At 40.4% G+C, this 17,231-nt stretch overlaps 1 protein-coding gene across 1 annotated transcript in view; it reads left to right on the top strand.

Annotated features, from left to right (window-relative positions):
* LOC131037761 (probable plastid-lipid-associated protein 13, chloroplastic) overlaps positions 1 to 17,231 on the top strand; it is a 146,304-nt gene that overhangs the window by 81,281 nt on the left and 47,792 nt on the right. The window contains exons 4-5 of the mRNA XM_057969956.2: positions 933 to 1,029; positions 11,799 to 12,015. Coding sequence (XP_057825939.1) covers positions 933 to 1,029; positions 11,799 to 12,015 — 314 coding nt within the window. The remainder of the gene's footprint in view (positions 1 to 932; positions 1,030 to 11,798; positions 12,016 to 17,231) is intronic.

Genomic DNA, 17,231 nt, shown 5'->3' with positions numbered 1-17,231 from the left:
ACACAAGGAGACCAAGGGCGCACACCTTTCAACAATCCCCCCTCCAGTGCAAGCGAGGGGTTTGAACCTGTCACCAAGCTCTAATACCACTTGTTACAAGTGCGGTTGCTGCTGCACCAAAAGATCGACCTGTTAATGCCCGATGCAACCACTAGACTTATAGAATGCACAGGAGGTAGTTAAGCCATGTCACAAACCTGAGCGCTGCGCTGCACAACACAAGGAGACCAAGGGCGCACACCTTGCAACACATGCTGTGTTAATCTCTGTCCATATATTTTAGGTATGGAAAAAATGTAGGGTACAAATATGACCATTGACAACCTCACCCCTGTTTTGGTTCTGTTTCTTGGACAATTTTGGCTGTGATGAATGTAATGTGGATGGAAAAATTTGGCCTTAGAGAAGGTGATCTCTGTAATGTGAATTTTCTAGGCAACTTACTAAAGCCATAACTTTGTCATTCCTTGGATTCATAGATGTTTTTGTGCCAGTGATGGGGGAATGAATAGGATGCAAATAAGTTTACTTTCGTACTAAATTTTATATGTGAGCGTCAAAGGTTGGAAAACATGTAACCTTAGTGTAACTTTTTCCTTCTTGAAGAACATATAACCCAAGTGTAACTTTTTGCTTTTCTCCATATAAAAAGGATTCTTTTTTTTTTTCTTGCAGTTTGATATTTAATCTACTTTAAGATCAGATTGTATTTCATCTTTTAATTTTTCTTAATTTTAATGTCGTTTCTGGTTGGTAAAATGAATAGATGTTTTGTGCCAGTGATGGAAATGGATGGGATGCAAATAAGTTTACTTTCATGTTAAATTTTATATATAAGGTTTTTATGTTAAGGTTGAAAATGTATGACCTCTTTTTTCTGAATTAATTTTAATTCAGAAATACTGACACAAACTATCAAAATCTACTAATAGGACATTTCCGTCTGCCCTGGCATCAATCAAGGAATTGGATCTTCTTATCATGGATGGATATGCGAAAGCCTCTGCAGGCCTTAAGTTATTGAGCTTGGTAATTGTCACTTAGGTGGTGTATATGTTAGACAACCACTATGTTCTTTTGTTAATTTTGTTTTACAGAATGTATCTTTTCTTGCAATCTAAATGATTATTCGTTACCTATATATTGGGCAGAAGGTGTAGTTCTATGTAAAATAGATCGAACACATGGCATATATTTGTCGTTTTGCCCTTAATATTTCAGAATTTATGTTTCGTACATATTGTCACAATAATCTAATGAAATTGAATTATTTCTTTAATATTTTGTGTGATCTTTCCAATATGTGTCCTGGGTGGTGTTTGATGAAGATAAAAAATAATTTATAATGGCTAAAGATTTTGAATTGTAGAGGAACTAGTCATTTATAGGTGCAACAGCTAACTAAATTTGAATATTTTAGGCTAGATGATGTATTTTATGGTACTATTTGGCCAATTTGTTCATGTCTAAATTATCTTATCATTAAGCAGATTGTACTGGCTTTTGTTTGGATTGGGACGATAAACAACAAATTCAAGAGATAGAACCCAGAAGCTAGTGCATCCTCTGTTTTCGGATAGCTTAACAAATGCAAGAGTGTTAAGAGAACTTGAAGCATGCTGCTGCAGGATTGATATACACATCATAAGAGTTCATGGCTTAATGGAACATTTTAATATTCACCATATGAAGTGTTTATCGAGTACAAGGTTAATCTTTACTAAAACAAAACATATTTGAACAATTGAAATGACTAATTAGAGAGAGATCCATTGCAGGGAAAATGTAATGCCCCAAGCTTTCACCCAAGATATTTAACAGTCAAAAAATAGACGGACAAACTTTTTGTGATACAAATGTGACACCAACATGCTACAATGCATACTTACGCACTAGAGATGCCACAACACAAAATGTCAACACTTGAAGGCGAAGCAAAATGTGAATGCATGAAGCATGACAACACAAGTAGAATTTTTACCCATGTCATGTGACAACTTCACTTGATGATCATTGAAGAGGATAAAGTTGCCTCTAGTGATGGTGATCAGGAACTAGACCATGATCCCATTCTCTTGCAAACCGAGGGATTAGGATGAGAACAGCATATCATCCCATCTCTCAACCCAATCAAGACATGCCCAAACATCCACAACAAAGTGGAATCAACACCCAAACTTAAGGATTACCTGCTTATATACAGTACTTTGCTGATCAGTCGCCACATTTCAACAATAAGAATATAGTGAGTGATCAGGAGAGCAGATTTCTTAGTCTATTTTGGTAAGAATTCTTCAAGTTAACAAGTATAAACTAACTCCAAGCACCAACTTTCATCCCTAGAAAGATGTGTAGACAAAAATTGTTAACAACTGGGTAGAAGGATATTTGTGTAACTATGTTTTAGGGCAGCAGGAGGCTTGGGTCAGGTGGTTGTATATGGCGGAGCATTGTTACAACACTACTCATCGCATGTCTATTGGCATGGCTCCTTTCAAATCCTTGTATGGATATGATGCTATATATTTAGTGGACTTAGTCATTGCTGACAGAAAAGTACCAAAGGCCAAGGATTGCATTCAGGAGTCAAGACATCTTGAAAACTTTGAAAAACAACCTCCATCAAGCACAAAATCAATAGGCGATCTATATGCAGGTAGGCATAGAGTGGAGCAATCTTTTGAGATTAGTGACTTGGTTTTCTTGCGATTGCAACCCTAGATGCAATCTTCTTTGAAAAAGAGGGGAAAAGAAGTTGAAGCCTCAGTTTTATGGGCCTTACAAGGTTGTGAGGAGGGCAGGAGAATTCACTTATGAATTGGAGTTGCTAGAGTGAGTAGGATCCATGATGCATTCTATGTTTTGTGCCTCAAAAAGGCACTTGTGAAACATACTCTTGAGCTTCCACCTATGAATGAGGAGGGAAAGTTATTTCTAATACCCGAGGCTATTCTAGATGTTAGGGAAAGGAGATTGAGAAACAAAACCATTAAGGAACACTTGTTTTGATGGAAGGATTTGCCTCTAAAAGATGCCACATGGGAAGGAGAACAAGTTTTGCAACATCCAAATCTGCAATTGTTTGGGGAAAGCAATTTTGGAAAGGGAGGTCCGTAATGTCCCCTTATCAGGAGGGAGTGTCCGTGAAGGCCCTTAGCCTATTTAATTCCTGTAGGCTAATTAAGATGTTGGTAAGGGAATATTTAGTTGATTAAATTATATTTTTAAATTAGCATGTTACAAGCAATGTTTTTTTTGAATAGAAGGGGTAAAAACTTTATTGAAACATAGACACAAAAATTACAAGGAGGGCCCAAGCTTCGAGGCTCCAAAAAGAGAACCTTAGGTTCCGACCAAGCTTAGCCAACATCATTACCATCGATATCCTCAGCAAAAATCTTCTACAAGACCTCACAGTAATCCGAGGAAAGATGCTCCCAACCTTCAATTTTCCAGTCACTGTCATGTTCCGAAGCCCACTTAGCCAAACAATCAGCTGCTCTATTCCATTCACGAGGAGTGTGGATGAAGGACACCTGCTCCATTAAAGAACTAATTTGAAGAATCTGATGAACTATCCCTGCCAGCTGCCAATGAATCCCACTTACCTTCTTCTCAGTCAACAAATTCACAATAATTTGTGAATCCGATTCACAGATAACCTTCCTTCTACCCAACTCCCAAGTCCGCTCCAGGGCATAGAGAATAGCAAGTCCCTCCATAAAATTATTAGATTGCCTCCCTTTATGCACCGAAAAGAAGAACGCCACCTCCCCCAAACAATTCCTACCAACACCTCCAACCCCTGCCGGGCTTGAGTTACCCCTGGAGGAGCCATCAATGTTAATCTTGATAATCTCATCCTGGGGGGGTCTCCACCTTCCCATCCTTTGGACCTTCTTCATAGCACACCTACCTCTTCTGACACAAGCAGAGGTGGGAGACAACTCCTACCAGCCAAACCTACTCACGATATCTGCCTCATCTCTATCCAAAGGAAAATTCACCTCACATTTAGCTTCCACCGTCTCCCGAATCATAACCATGATTCTATTCCACACTTGTTGCACTAACAGTCTGGCCTCCCGAAAGATCCTTCTGTTCCTCTCAAGCCAGATCTGCCAGAGAATGAAGATGGGCCCAATATACCAGACCGTCTGAAGGAAGGGGGACAAGATAGGAGGTTTGCCCAAACTGCTCCAAAACTCCACCAGAGAATCTGTGTGAACACAAGGACACTTCCACACCCCCCACCAGTAATGCCAAATAAGCATAGAGAAGGGGCATCTGAAGAACAGATGTGAGGAGTCTTCCTCCCCATTGCCACACAAAGCACAAATTGAAGGCCCCGAGAAACCCCCCTTGCGAATATTATCCCAAGTTAGGCATCTATTCAAGGCCAGATTCCAAGCGAAGCAGTTGCACTTTGGCCAAGAAGAATTGTTCCAAACCTGTTTCCACCAGTGCACCTCTCTTCCCTCCAATTTTCGGTTCAACAGTTCCCTGTAACCCCTAGCTACAGAAAAGAATCCCTTAGGATTCGGAGACCAGGCAAGTCCATCCCTACCCTTGATGCCACTACAGTGTCTACTCGCCAAAATGCCTTGTAACTCAGCACAGTCCTCCTCCATCCCAGCAACCGGCCACTCATTAAGATCCTTCCACCGCTCCTTCCACCGCTCCATCTCCAGTCGCCCACACTTGTAAACAGTCTTGAAGTCACTCACCCTTGACCACCCTGCCTCCAAAAATCTCTGGCTAAGGATCCTAAGATTAGGAAATTGATCAAGGATGGGGGGGTACCCGTCCCAAGAGTCGTTCCAGAAAAGGACCTCTTCCCCCCTCCTACGGATCCAAAAGAGTCCTTCTTTAATGAGAGAGGCCCCCTTCTTGAGAGTATACCAAATCGTAGAGCCTTTACCCTCTAGCGGGTATCTTGGAACTTCTTGAGCTGGTATCCTTTGCATATATTTGAAGGCCAAAATCTTAGCCCAGCCACGATCCTGCTCGACACACCACCTCCAGTACAATTTTGCCGCTAGCGCCTTCCCGAATAGAATAGCCTGCCTTAAACCAAGCCCCCCAGATTGCTTCGGGCTACACACCAGGTCCCAATTGACCAGACTCCATTTGGACGAGGATAGATTGCCTGCCCATAAGAATTGCCTCGCCAAAGAATCCGGGCCCTTCAAGAACCACTTAGGAGCCACTTGAAGCATACATCTATAGGTCGGAAGAGCCTGAACCACCGACTGAATCAGTTGAACCCTCCCAGCAAATGACAACCATCTATGAGTCCAATGTTCAACCCTCGAGCGGAATTTATCCAAGATACCCTGCCATGACTCCCGAGGAGGGTTACCAGGAGAGATAGGAATACCCAAATAAGTCAAGGGCAAGGAGCCAACTTGGAATCTCAAGATAAGAGCAATCCTCCTTTGAATAGCTTCAGGGGTGTTGAAGAAAATGATAGAAGATTTATCTTCATTGATCAACTGGCCCGAGGCCGCCAGATAAACATCTAGAACCTTACGTAGATTCGTAGCTTCTCTGATCCGAGCAAGTCCCATCAAGGTTGTGTCATCAACAAATTGCAAATGAGATTGCGGCTACAAGTCATTACCCCAGTTCCAACCTTGAATACTGCCCTGACCCACATTATGTTTGATCAGCCTCCCCAGTCCCTCAGCCAGGAGAATGAATAAGGGGGGGGAGAGGGTGTCCCCCTGACGAAGGCCCCTAGACGCCCCAAACAGCTCAGTATGATCCCCATTGATTAGTACTGAGAAAGAAGTGGACATAACTCCACTCATAACCCATTGAATCCATTCCTCAGCAAAGCCAAAAGCCCTAAGGATCTTTTGGAGGAAAGACCAACGAACTCTATCGTAAGCCTTAGCCATGTCCAACTTGATAAACATAGCTTTTTCCTTGGAGGTAGCCATAGAATGAATGGTCTCCGTAGCAATGACCACACCATCCAGAGTTTGACGCCCTTCCACAAACCCGCTTTGTTCCTCAGAGATAACACCCCCCAAACACTTCTTCAACCTCTTTGCAATCAGCTTCGAGATGATCTTATAAATCACATTGCAGAGAGATATAGGGCGGAACTGGCCTAACCTGTCGGCCCCCTCACACTTAGGGATAAGCGCAATGAAGGTTGCATTCAGGGCCCTCAACATCTGTTTATTCCTCTGGGATTCTTGGACTACTTCCAGTAAGTCAATTTTGATGATATCCCAGAACTCTTGAAAGAATTCAATCGAGAACCCATCTGGGCCAGGGGCTTTTCCTTTCCTGAACTGAAAAACAATCCTCTCGAGTTCTTCCAGCAAAATAGGAGCCATAAGCTGCTCATTCATCTCCTCGGTAACAAGAGGAGGAATGCAAGCAAGAACCTAGTTCTCCTCCACCGCTTCCCCCTAAGACTCCTCATTGAAGAGGGATCGGAAATACTGTAAAGCCTCCCTAGATATCTCCTGCAAGGATAATAACACCTCACCTCTATTATTGACCAGAGCAGGAATGGAATTTCCATGATGTCTTGCTTTTACAGAGTTGAAAAAGAAAGTCGTGTTCTTATAGCCCGCTTGAAGCCAATCAATACGGGCTCTCTGTTTCCAGTAAATTTCTTCCCTGAGCTCCCATTCCTCTAAAGCCTTGACAACCGTCTCCTCCCTAAACAAAGCTTCAAACAAACCACGCTCTTTGATTTCACTGGTGATGCCATTTAACTCTGTTTGGGCTGCTTTCTTAGCGTGAAAAATGTTCCCAAAACCCTGTCGATTCCATTGTTTAAGTTGGAACTTAACAAACTGCAGCTGCCTGGCGAAAGTGTACATAGCAGTGCCAAAAGCCAGCCTCCCCTTCCTCCACCACTGCTCAACAAGAGCCGGCAAAGCAGGATCCCGAAGCCACATAAGTTGGAATTTGAAAGAAGGAGAGCAAGCAACCCGGGTAGAAGAAGAAACCAACTAGATAGGCCAGTGGTCTGACCCTCTCCAGTCAAGAATCTCAGAACTTGTGGACCACCCCCCACCAACCCAAAAACTAGAAACCAGAAATCGGTCCAACCTCTCTGCAATCCAACCCTCCCCCACTCTCTTATTGTTCCAAGTGAACAGACCATTACCAGGCCTAATGTCAACAAGATGCAACGAAGAAATACTATCCCGAAAAAGGAGAGAAGAGGGCTCCAACCGCATGACACCCCCCTTCTTCTCACTCAACTCCAGGATAGCATTGAAATCTCCCGCCATAATCCAAGGATGGAAAGGGACTAGCCTTCACATACATGAAATATGAGACCATAAGTTTTGTTTGCCCTGGAAACCGGTGGGAGCATATATATTAGTAAACAAAATAAGATCTCTGGTCTCCAGACTGGAGGCAACCTCGGATAGCGAAGATCTGGAAGCCATCCACCAAACAGGGCGAATCCTTGAAGGGTTGCAAAGACAGGTCACCCCTTCAGAGGAACCAGCAGCCCCAATACACTGACAGTCGCCTCACCCCCAGAGCTTCGGCACCAGACCCATCATACTTTCCACCGAGAGTTTAGTTTCTTGCAAGAACAGGACATCAGGTGAATGATTCCTGATCAAATCCCAAACATCTTTTTGTCTAGGGCCGCTATTCAAGCCCCTTACATTCCATGAGAGCACAATCATTTAGGAGGATTGGAAAAGTGAGAATCCAAAGTCTTTACTGACCCTCACTCAACCAAATTTTCTCCCATCAATTTGATTTTATCCAAATCCTTCTTCCTACCAACCTTTGAGTTCTTCTCCGTAGCACTTTTCTTAATATCTTTCTGATGCAGACCCAAGTGAACGGAAGACTTGTTAATTTTAGCCCTAGCCGGTTCCAATTTTAGGGCTATCGAAGAGCCCTCCCCCCCAACCAAATTTACCTCCGAACCAGAAGTGATTCCCAGCTGGACCCCTGCTGTCTGGTCCATCTCCATTTGCTGGCTTCGAATCACTTGCAGGGCCTGAGTAAAATCCTCAATACCTCTTTCCGGACCCCTCCCCCTGAAGCACCTTGTTCCAAAGGAGTTAACCCTGGATTCACTTCCTGATGGCTAAGGTCATCCAAGGCCTCAAATCTGTTAAAGGTATCTTCCTCTTGTCTCTCCTGTAAGGACCTCTTTTGTCCTCGATTCATGTTCCTTGTCTTAACTGGGACAAAACCATCAGCACCCTCTACCTCGGCTGACGGAGTAGCTTTTCCTTTATCAGCCCTCTCTTGACTCTGGGCCGGCTGTTGAGGTTGGCGTACCACTGGTTTATATCTAGGGCACTTACGCTATAAGTGACCATACTCATGACACAGACGACAGCGAAAAGGTAAAGTCTCGTAATCTAGCTATTGAACCCATGAATAAGAGCCTGCACTCATATCTATAGCATCTGGCAGAGGTTTACTAAGATCAATTTCAACACAGATACGCGCAAAAGTCATTACCTTTCTTCTTAGGGTTTGCGTTGAGGATCCCACTGGCTTCCCAAGCAGTGCGGCCAGCATCCGAAGCACATCCTCCCGACAGCATTCCACAAGAAAACGTGGCAAACGAACCCACACTGGAACCCTGTTTGGGAGCTCCTCCGAAGGGTTAAACCCTGCATGCCAATGCTTGATGAACAGCCCCACCTGATTGTAAAAATACGGACCTCCCTCAAAGACCCTATTGCGATCCTCCATGCAGTTGAAGGTAACCATGAAATAGTTGTTTGCCAGCATCATAATCTCCATTTCCCCTTCCGGAGCCCAAGTCCTCTATGCCCCGTTATCCAAAAACTACAAAGAAACCCTCATTCCCAAAAACTTGCAATAAAGCGAGTGTTTTGAAAAGTACTCAATGTCTTCAGCAATCGGTTCAGGAGGAATAACCAACTTCGGTCTCTCACTACATCTCTCCAGGCAACCATTAATCTTCAAAATGAGAGAACCGCCAGTAGTCCCCGATCCCGATTCAGATGAGAAAAGGTTATTGTTAAAAGTCTTCATACTCTGGAATGGGGGTTTAGAGCCCACCGCAGCGCGAAAATCCATGGCTGGAGGTACTTGCGAGTCCTCAACACCAATACTCGTCATCGGAGCTCCGAAAAAAAAAAAAACAAGGTATAGAAAATGGCCCACACCCCGAAGGGCCTCTCGAGAAATTACCGAACCTGCAACCCCACCCCCCCAAAGCCCACCGAGAGGGGGAGCCTGCCGAAACCCTAAACCCCTTAAAAACCCACGGCCCGCAGCAGCCCCAAAGCCCACCCGCACGCAGACAATGCTCCACCTGCAACCCCTCGAAACACCCACCACTCCCTCCACTGAACCTTGCCCTTCCTCGCCTGCAACACCACACCCCCGTAGCGCCTGCACTTTCCTCCCCCCGACGACCCACCATTAGCTCTGCCTCCCTCGAGCTAGGGCAACGAAGCCCTAGCTCGGCCGCCCGCAAGAGCTCGCATGCACGCCATCCTTCCCAATTCGGTGTTACGGGCAATGTTGGTTTAATTAATTATGTTTATTAAAAAGCAACCATTTAAATATAAAGTGACTTTTTTTGGGTCCCAAAAGTAAATTAAAACTTAAAAAGAGGCCAGCTTATGAGAAATAAAGTGAAAATTTCTTGAAAGTTCCAATGTGGCATAAAAAGGGAGTGCAAAGGGAAATTTCTCATCTTTGGTCATTTCATTTTCTTATTTTGAAGTTTGGATAGTTGTTCCATCAAAACTCTAGGAAGAAAACCCTAAGAGTATTTTGGTTTCAATTGTGTAGTCTTCATAGCCGTTTTGAGTGGATTCAAGTAGAGTTTACCAGTGTGTGAAAGTGATTATCGATTTAAAAAAAAAAGGAAAATAGGTAATTGAAGATTTCAGTTTTGGTAGTATGGGCGTAGTAATTGCATTGCCATATGTTGTCGCCATCTTCTAGGAGTTCATGTCACAGCTAGGAGAAATATTTACATAACTATTTGTTTCTTATTTCAAATTAAGCTTCATTGGGATTTTTTACATACTATACTGCTCATCCTTTGTGAAATAAGGAGACTAAGGTTCATAAAAGAGGCGTGAGAATTCCAACTGGTCATGGATTCTTTTTGGAGGAGTCGTGAGTTTTTTACCAGTCACAAGGGATAGTTATTGGCTGCCATTACATCTGCGAAATGGATTAGGGCATTGCGGGTCCAGAATGGTACAAATAATAAGGGGTGACATCATATTTAGCTGCTTCATCCAACACTACTCTCTGTTTGTTGCCACTGTCCTTATTGAGGCTGAAACTCTTATCAAATCTGCTAAAAAATGAAGATGTGAGACTTTTCAAAGGAAGTTATGATGACTTAAAAAGAGGATTGGAGGCGACTTCATCTTTTTGCTGTACTTTGAAATTGGAGCTGTAGGACAAAAATAAGCAAGTCGTTGTATTTTAGTAAACTTATATTTGATGCCCAGCAGGAGGACTAGTACCATTAATCTCCTCATCTATTATAAATATTTCTAGCTATTTGTTTATAATTTATGCTGTTAAATTGTATAAGAAATTGCAGGCATATAATCAATATAAATGTGTATCTTGAGTGCTGTGTATTTCTTTTTTAATCTTGGTAATGAGAAACTTCAATCCTTAATTGAGCCGCTATAAAAGATTCATGTATGAAACAATGACAGCCTCCCCATGCAAATTGGTATAAATAAGTCAAATGCATTTTGATAAACATTCATTAAGACTCAAGCAACAAAAAAAATCCAGACTTATTTATTACAATTGACTTGATGTTGTTGAATGAAATATGAGTTAAACAAGTATAAATGACTGGCAAAAATGATGTAAAGGTGATTACCTTATAATATGTTTTATTAGTTGAATACTAATCCATGTTTTCATTCTAAAATTGTCTTCCACCACTTTGAATCTACAGTAAATGCATTCATGTTTAATTGAAGGCCTACTTTGGAATGTGATGTGAACTACACCACATAAAGAGTTCGTGCAATAGTTCAAGAATAACTCATTATCTACTTGGAGAGAAGAAGTAAAAAAAAAAACTCTAGCCATTGCATTTATGGAATTTAAAAAAAAAAAACAAGAATAACATCACTTGATTATATATATATAACTTCACATGGTGATCTAATACAAGAAAAAGGTTACCAATGAAATCTCTTCACTTATTACATTTATTATTTGGACTCAATCCAAAGCCTATGTTGTGCTTGAAGTTTAATGTGCAGCCTATGATGATTGGGAGCAATTTTAGCTAACCAATTATGATGTCTTAAGTCATCAACCTCGACTCATGCTAGACCTTACTTGGTTAGTGACCCAATTATTGCTTGAATGTTTTAATTAAAAAACAAAAGTATGCATTGTAACGAAGTTATAATTAAAGAGGTAGAGTCTATAGGCAGGTTTGTTCACACAACAAGAATATATTTGTCAAATAGACCATTGCATATCTTTTAGTAGAACTACTTAGGCTTCAACAATGACCTAACAAGATGCATGACAGTTTTCCATGGGTAAAGAACACACAAAGGATTGTCATTGCTTTACCATATTATGAATGAATGAAAGGAAATAAGGTTTCTACAAGACTACCAGAGTCAATTCTTGAATGGAATTGGAATCTAAACACTAAAATTGATGTGATTAAATTTGTCGACAAGGTTATAAGGCTTTGCAAATGAAAGGGCATTTTTATGGATTAATTTTTCATTGAAACATAGTTCCACATGCTTTAGATAATTGAAGTTCTTATTATGCTTATAAATATATACATTGTTGGTTTGCAGGTTGAAAGCAATTTCATCTTGACAACCAAGCTCACTATAGAAGGGCCTCTTAGAATGAAAGAAGAGTATGTTGAAGGAGTAATCGAAATGCCAAATGTTCCTGTAAGCTCTATACCTACTCAATTCAAGGATACATATGGGCAAGTTCTTAATGCACTTGAGCAACTCCCTACCCCATTGAAGGAGACATTGTCTAATGGAGTCAAGATCCCTCTAAGTATGTACACTCTTTTTTATAAGTCTCATTATTCTTTATTACTTATGTTTACTTGATGCATATTCATTGATGATCTCCTACCATCTGTACTTATGACTAAATATGATACATAGTAGAAATGAAATTGTCGAAGATATGTTTTAAGGATATGCTATTTTTTAAATAATATGTCTAAATGGTAATCTCATGATCAGACCACAAAAACACATGAGAGAAATATGCATCTGCATGCTTTAATAACACATATACTTAAGAAATCTAAAGATCCTCATTGCTTATCAATCCGTAATTGTATCTCCCACAATTACAATTAATAATGGTGAGTGCCCTGAGTACTTTAAGTAGTGTTTCAGAAGAACGCACCCTCACCCCCATCAAATTTGCCACTTATTGGGATGGTGACATTTCCAAGATTTTTGGGATTTTTGGGAAGTGTCTCACCACCATCCCTCCACCGCTGCCACCAAAGGAAACATCCTTAGGATGTCTTCCTCAAAGAGGCATGTCTCCCCTTATTGGGGACGTTGGGAGGACTTCAAGAAGTCCTTGAGACTTGGGGGAAACTCATAGATATTTCTTATTCCATCTTCAAGACTACTACTCCCTTTTATTAAACACATTTAAAAAGTAATTAAAGTAATTTTTTTGTTGTTGTTTGTGCCCCCAACCCTAACCTTAAATATTTATGGGCGTGTTGATGTGTTTTTTGTACACGACCAAACACAGAATAAAATACCCAAGGGTACCTTATCCTCTCTTGAGTAAAGCCTCTGAATGTTGAAGATATCGCGAAAAGGATCAATCAGGGTGACTTCAAGGTTCTTTGCTGTAGGATCTCTACGTGTGGATAAGCTCTTTGTGGTATGACGTGATTTGCTGGAATCACAAGGGGACTTACACTTAATGACTGAACGTCTAATTTGCTTTGAATATTGCTGGAACACAGGTTTTACTAGCTTTGACTTGAAAAAAAAAGAAAAAGGACGAGGGCGAGGAAAGGATCTAATTCTGATACTAAGAATGTAGGAGCAATGAATGATCTTTGATGAAATTCTAACTAGATCTTGTTTTGACATCCCAGGACCATCTCCACAAGGTTAGTGCGATCTTCGAAGGAAAGCTTTATGATGTTCAAATCATCACTACAGGCACCATCAGGCTGATGCATATCAATGAAGAAGCGACAATTGAAGTTAAGCTTAAGCTGAATGATTCCAGTTGACTACACAAGGCAAGTCTGCAATCAACAAACTGCTAGTAGTATGGATATACGAATTTCACCATCAATCAAGCACATTTCTTCCACTCATCTAATAACATGAAATCAAATATGAGAAGTATAGAGACCATGCAAATTGTCGAATCGACCCATAAATTTCACCATTTCTTCAGTGAAGTTTTACAAGTCTTTTACAACAACATCTTGGCAACAATCTTTGCCTTCTCTCTCTACTCTACTCTAATTGCTATTCTATCAACTAGCTAATCACCTTCTAACTACTCTCTATTCACTAACTTCTCTCTAACTTCCTTCCTAACTCCTTCTAACTGCCTTTACAAAATGAAGAGTCGGGGCTTTTATAGTGTCCTTAATACAAATCAATGGCTAAGATCAATCTGAGATCAATGGCCAAGATTCAACAATGAAAACCCTAATTAGGGTTTGTTACAACCATTAAATAACATTTAATGCTTGACCAATGATAAAATTACATTTTTAGGACACATGTCTTCTCTGGAAAATTCGACCAATGGATAGCTGGGGTAGGTACATAGAAGTTTGTGCCACCTTCCATGAGTTAGGTACATTGAATCTGGACATGTTAAGGTGGACCAACTGGAGAAGTGATGAATGGGATGCCACCTCGTCTGACACTTGGTTGATGCCAATTTGATGTTGTTGAGAAGCTAGCTTTAATTAAGTCTTCTGAAACTATCTGCTTCTTCAACGAACCCTTGCTCTAACTTCTTTTGTCTTTGATGTGCAGGGTGATTGATGTACCTCGCCTTGGAATGCTGGATTGGAAGAGGTCGCCTTTGATGATGTTAGTCCGAAGAAGGCCGTCTTTGCCAATGCTAGACTGGAGGAGGTCTCCCTTGATCTTCTTTGATGATACTGAGCTGGAGGAGATCATCTTTGTCCTGGACCGGATCTTCTTTGATGAGAACCTGCCGACTTGTAGATACTCCAGCCTTAGGAGTCGCCATCTTGACACCTACACAACATTTCACAATTAGTATTATATCTTGAAGTGTAGAAATTAGACTTAAAAGGAAGATTTAAGATTTTAATTAGGAAACTTCATGATAAATCTAGAGTTATCATTTCCTAATTAACCATGCAATACTTAGGCTTTTCTAAAAAAAATGTCTAAAAATCAAACCTTGAACAAGGGTGTTAAGATGGTACCGCCATACCTCCTCTTGAGTATTAAACTCTAAGAAATGATGCAAGAAAAATGAATTTCGCTAGGCAAAGTTTAAATCATAGCCTCCTCTTGGATGAATCACGCCTCCATTAGCTTCAAAAGAATAAATTCCACCCTCCTTAGTCTCCACACTTAGCAAAATTTCGCCTTCAATCCTCTGGATTTCGCTCCTCAAATTGCTCCTCAATTAGTAGAATTTCGCCTCCAACATGCTATATTTTGCTCCTCCAATTCGCACTTCAACTTTGCACTTGAAAAAGGATGAATGAATGATTAAAACTTGAACAAAGCATCTCCTATTATATAGAGCGCTCACCTTCCTCTCTCCAAGGCCGACTTGCCAAATAAAAGGTGAAATAATAAATAAAACCTCAAATGAGTAGGCCGACTTGTCAAATAAAGGCAAAATAATGCCTTGAGTGCTTTATCTTTAATTTTAATTTAATAAAAATTAATTTTAAATGCCTCTAAGATAGAAGTTCGATTTTTTTTAAGGCTTAAAATTAATTTATTAAATGCCAAAATTTAATGTCAATTTAATCTTAATTTTCCACATGCCTTCAAATTAGCAATTTCAGCGGCCTCATGCAATTTGGAGAATATCAATTTTTTGAAAACAAGGCTTAATAAGACTTCATGAGGATTTCGCCCTGGACCCTCAGAGAGGGTCAGGAGCGATTTTCTATTTTAGGCTTATAATCCACCTAAATTTGATTGTTGAACCCTCGTCGTTATTTCCAAGATCAATTTCCTTGCACAATTGAGTAAATTCATTGAAAATCTTGAAGGCAAAAATGTCTTTTGGAGGAATTTCGCTTTGGACCCTCAGAGAGGGTCAAGGGCGATTTTTATAATTGCCTTCAAAATCCTCACTTTCAACGATCCTTCTTCACTTCAAGGCAAATTAAACATCATTTCTAACTTGTGCCTAGGCTTAGCTTTGCTCAATTTTGGAGAAAAAGGTTGGCTATTAGGTTTTTCGCCCTGGGCCCTCAGAGAGGGTCAGGAGCGATTTTGCAAATTCAAGCTTATCCATCTTTTGTTAGCCCTCCAAATTTTCTTCAATGGGTAAAACATACCTCTACGCATCCATTCCAACCATAAAAATTGCTTTGACCTTGCAAGAAAAATGTACTTTTGAGAATTTCGCTCTGGGCCTTCAGAGAGGGTCAGGAGCGATTTTCTCCTTGTTGCCCAAAATTCACCATTTTTCAAACTTTCAAACTTTCAAATGCATCCAGTAACGTCCAATCTTCTCTCCGGGAAACCTGCACAAAACAAGTTAGCCAAAATTAGCAAGAAATAAACTTGAACAACATTTTCGCCCTGGACCCCTATCAAGGGTCAGGAGCGAAATTTACAATCTAGGCTAAATTGCTCAATCTTCAAGTTTCAAATCACTTCACAAGGCAAGGTAAGATCGTTTTCAAGGCTAGGAACAAGGTTTCAAATTCAAGCAAGTTGGCAAACGAAATCTACAATGAATTTCGCTCTGGACCCTCAGCAAGGGTCAGGAGCGAAATTTGCTCTGGACCTCCTGAGAGGGTCAGGAGCGAAATTCGCTCTGGATCCTCAGCAAGGGACAGGAGTTATATTCCATATATACTTTCAGGATGTTTGAGAGTGGTTTCAGACCTCCAGGAGTTATATTGCAAAATCTAGTTTTTGGAGGTTTTTTAGTTTTCAGACTTAGTCAAATTTCAGGATCAGGACTTTCAGACTTAGCCAAATTTCAGGATCAAGACATCACTCCAGCAGGACCTGCTATCCAGATGATCCCCTTGGCAACACTCAAAATGCAAAGGCTAACTAACAAAACCCTAAAAGACCTAGAAAACAAACCCTAGAAAGCAAAAAAGCAGGGGTCCCCATTTGCAATGGGGCGATGTGTGAAAACGTCACAACAGGGCCCCACCCACATCTTAAGCACTCCAAAAAAACCTATAAATACACCTCATTCTCTCACTCAACATTACAATCAAAGCTTGGAAGCATTGAGCAAGGCTGTAGTTGCATAGCTGATACCAAGAGTGAGAACGCAAAAGCAAGAGGAAGAGCAAGTGCCAAGTGTTCAAGTTTCAAGACATTGCTCAAGCTAGAAGCCATCAATATTTCAAGGTAGGACACGACTCTTCATCTTTTGGGATTTTATATTAATTGTTCATTCCTAATTGGCTAAATCTGAATCAATGATTATGTGAAAATTTTTGGTTTTGTTTTCAATTTAAGTGTATAATAGAATTATAAATTGCTCACAGAATTGTATGTAGTTATAAAATGTTGTTTTTGGGTTTGTTGAATTGTTGTTTTCTTCAAAAACAACTGTTAGACAACTCTATAAACAGCATTTACAACTTTAAGAATTAATTATACATTTGTAAAAGCAATATTTTAGGGTTTTTAATTTATTCATTAAATTAAATTATATAATTTTGAATTTTTTTTTTTGCAAATTTGCATAAATTATAAAATAGCTGATTAAGATTTCAATTTTGATTTCTTAATATAGGTCAAATTAAGATTTTGTCTTTTGTGCATCCTTTGTTTTTGTGCTTCATGTAACTTGAAGTAAGAAGAACAAAAGCAACCATTGGTAACCATATTGGTGGCAATGCTAGGGACCTAGCTTGATTATCTAAGACCTATAATCATAACTTTGTCTTAGACTTGAACTTTTGAATCCTTTTCTTGCCATGCATGACCACCATTCAATGTCTCTAGTGAGGAATTAGGTCCTTTGGAGGATTTCGCTCTGGACCCTTTGAAAGGGTCAGGAGCTTAGATGAA

The sequence above is a fragment of the Cryptomeria japonica genome, chromosome 4 (genome assembly GCF_030272615.1).
Source record: "Cryptomeria japonica chromosome 4, Sugi_1.0, whole genome shotgun sequence".
NCBI lineage: Eukaryota > Viridiplantae > Streptophyta > Pinopsida > Cupressales > Cupressaceae > Cryptomeria > Cryptomeria japonica.
The sequence above is the reverse complement of the archived record's forward strand: the minus strand, read 5'-3'. Positions and strand labels throughout refer to the sequence as shown.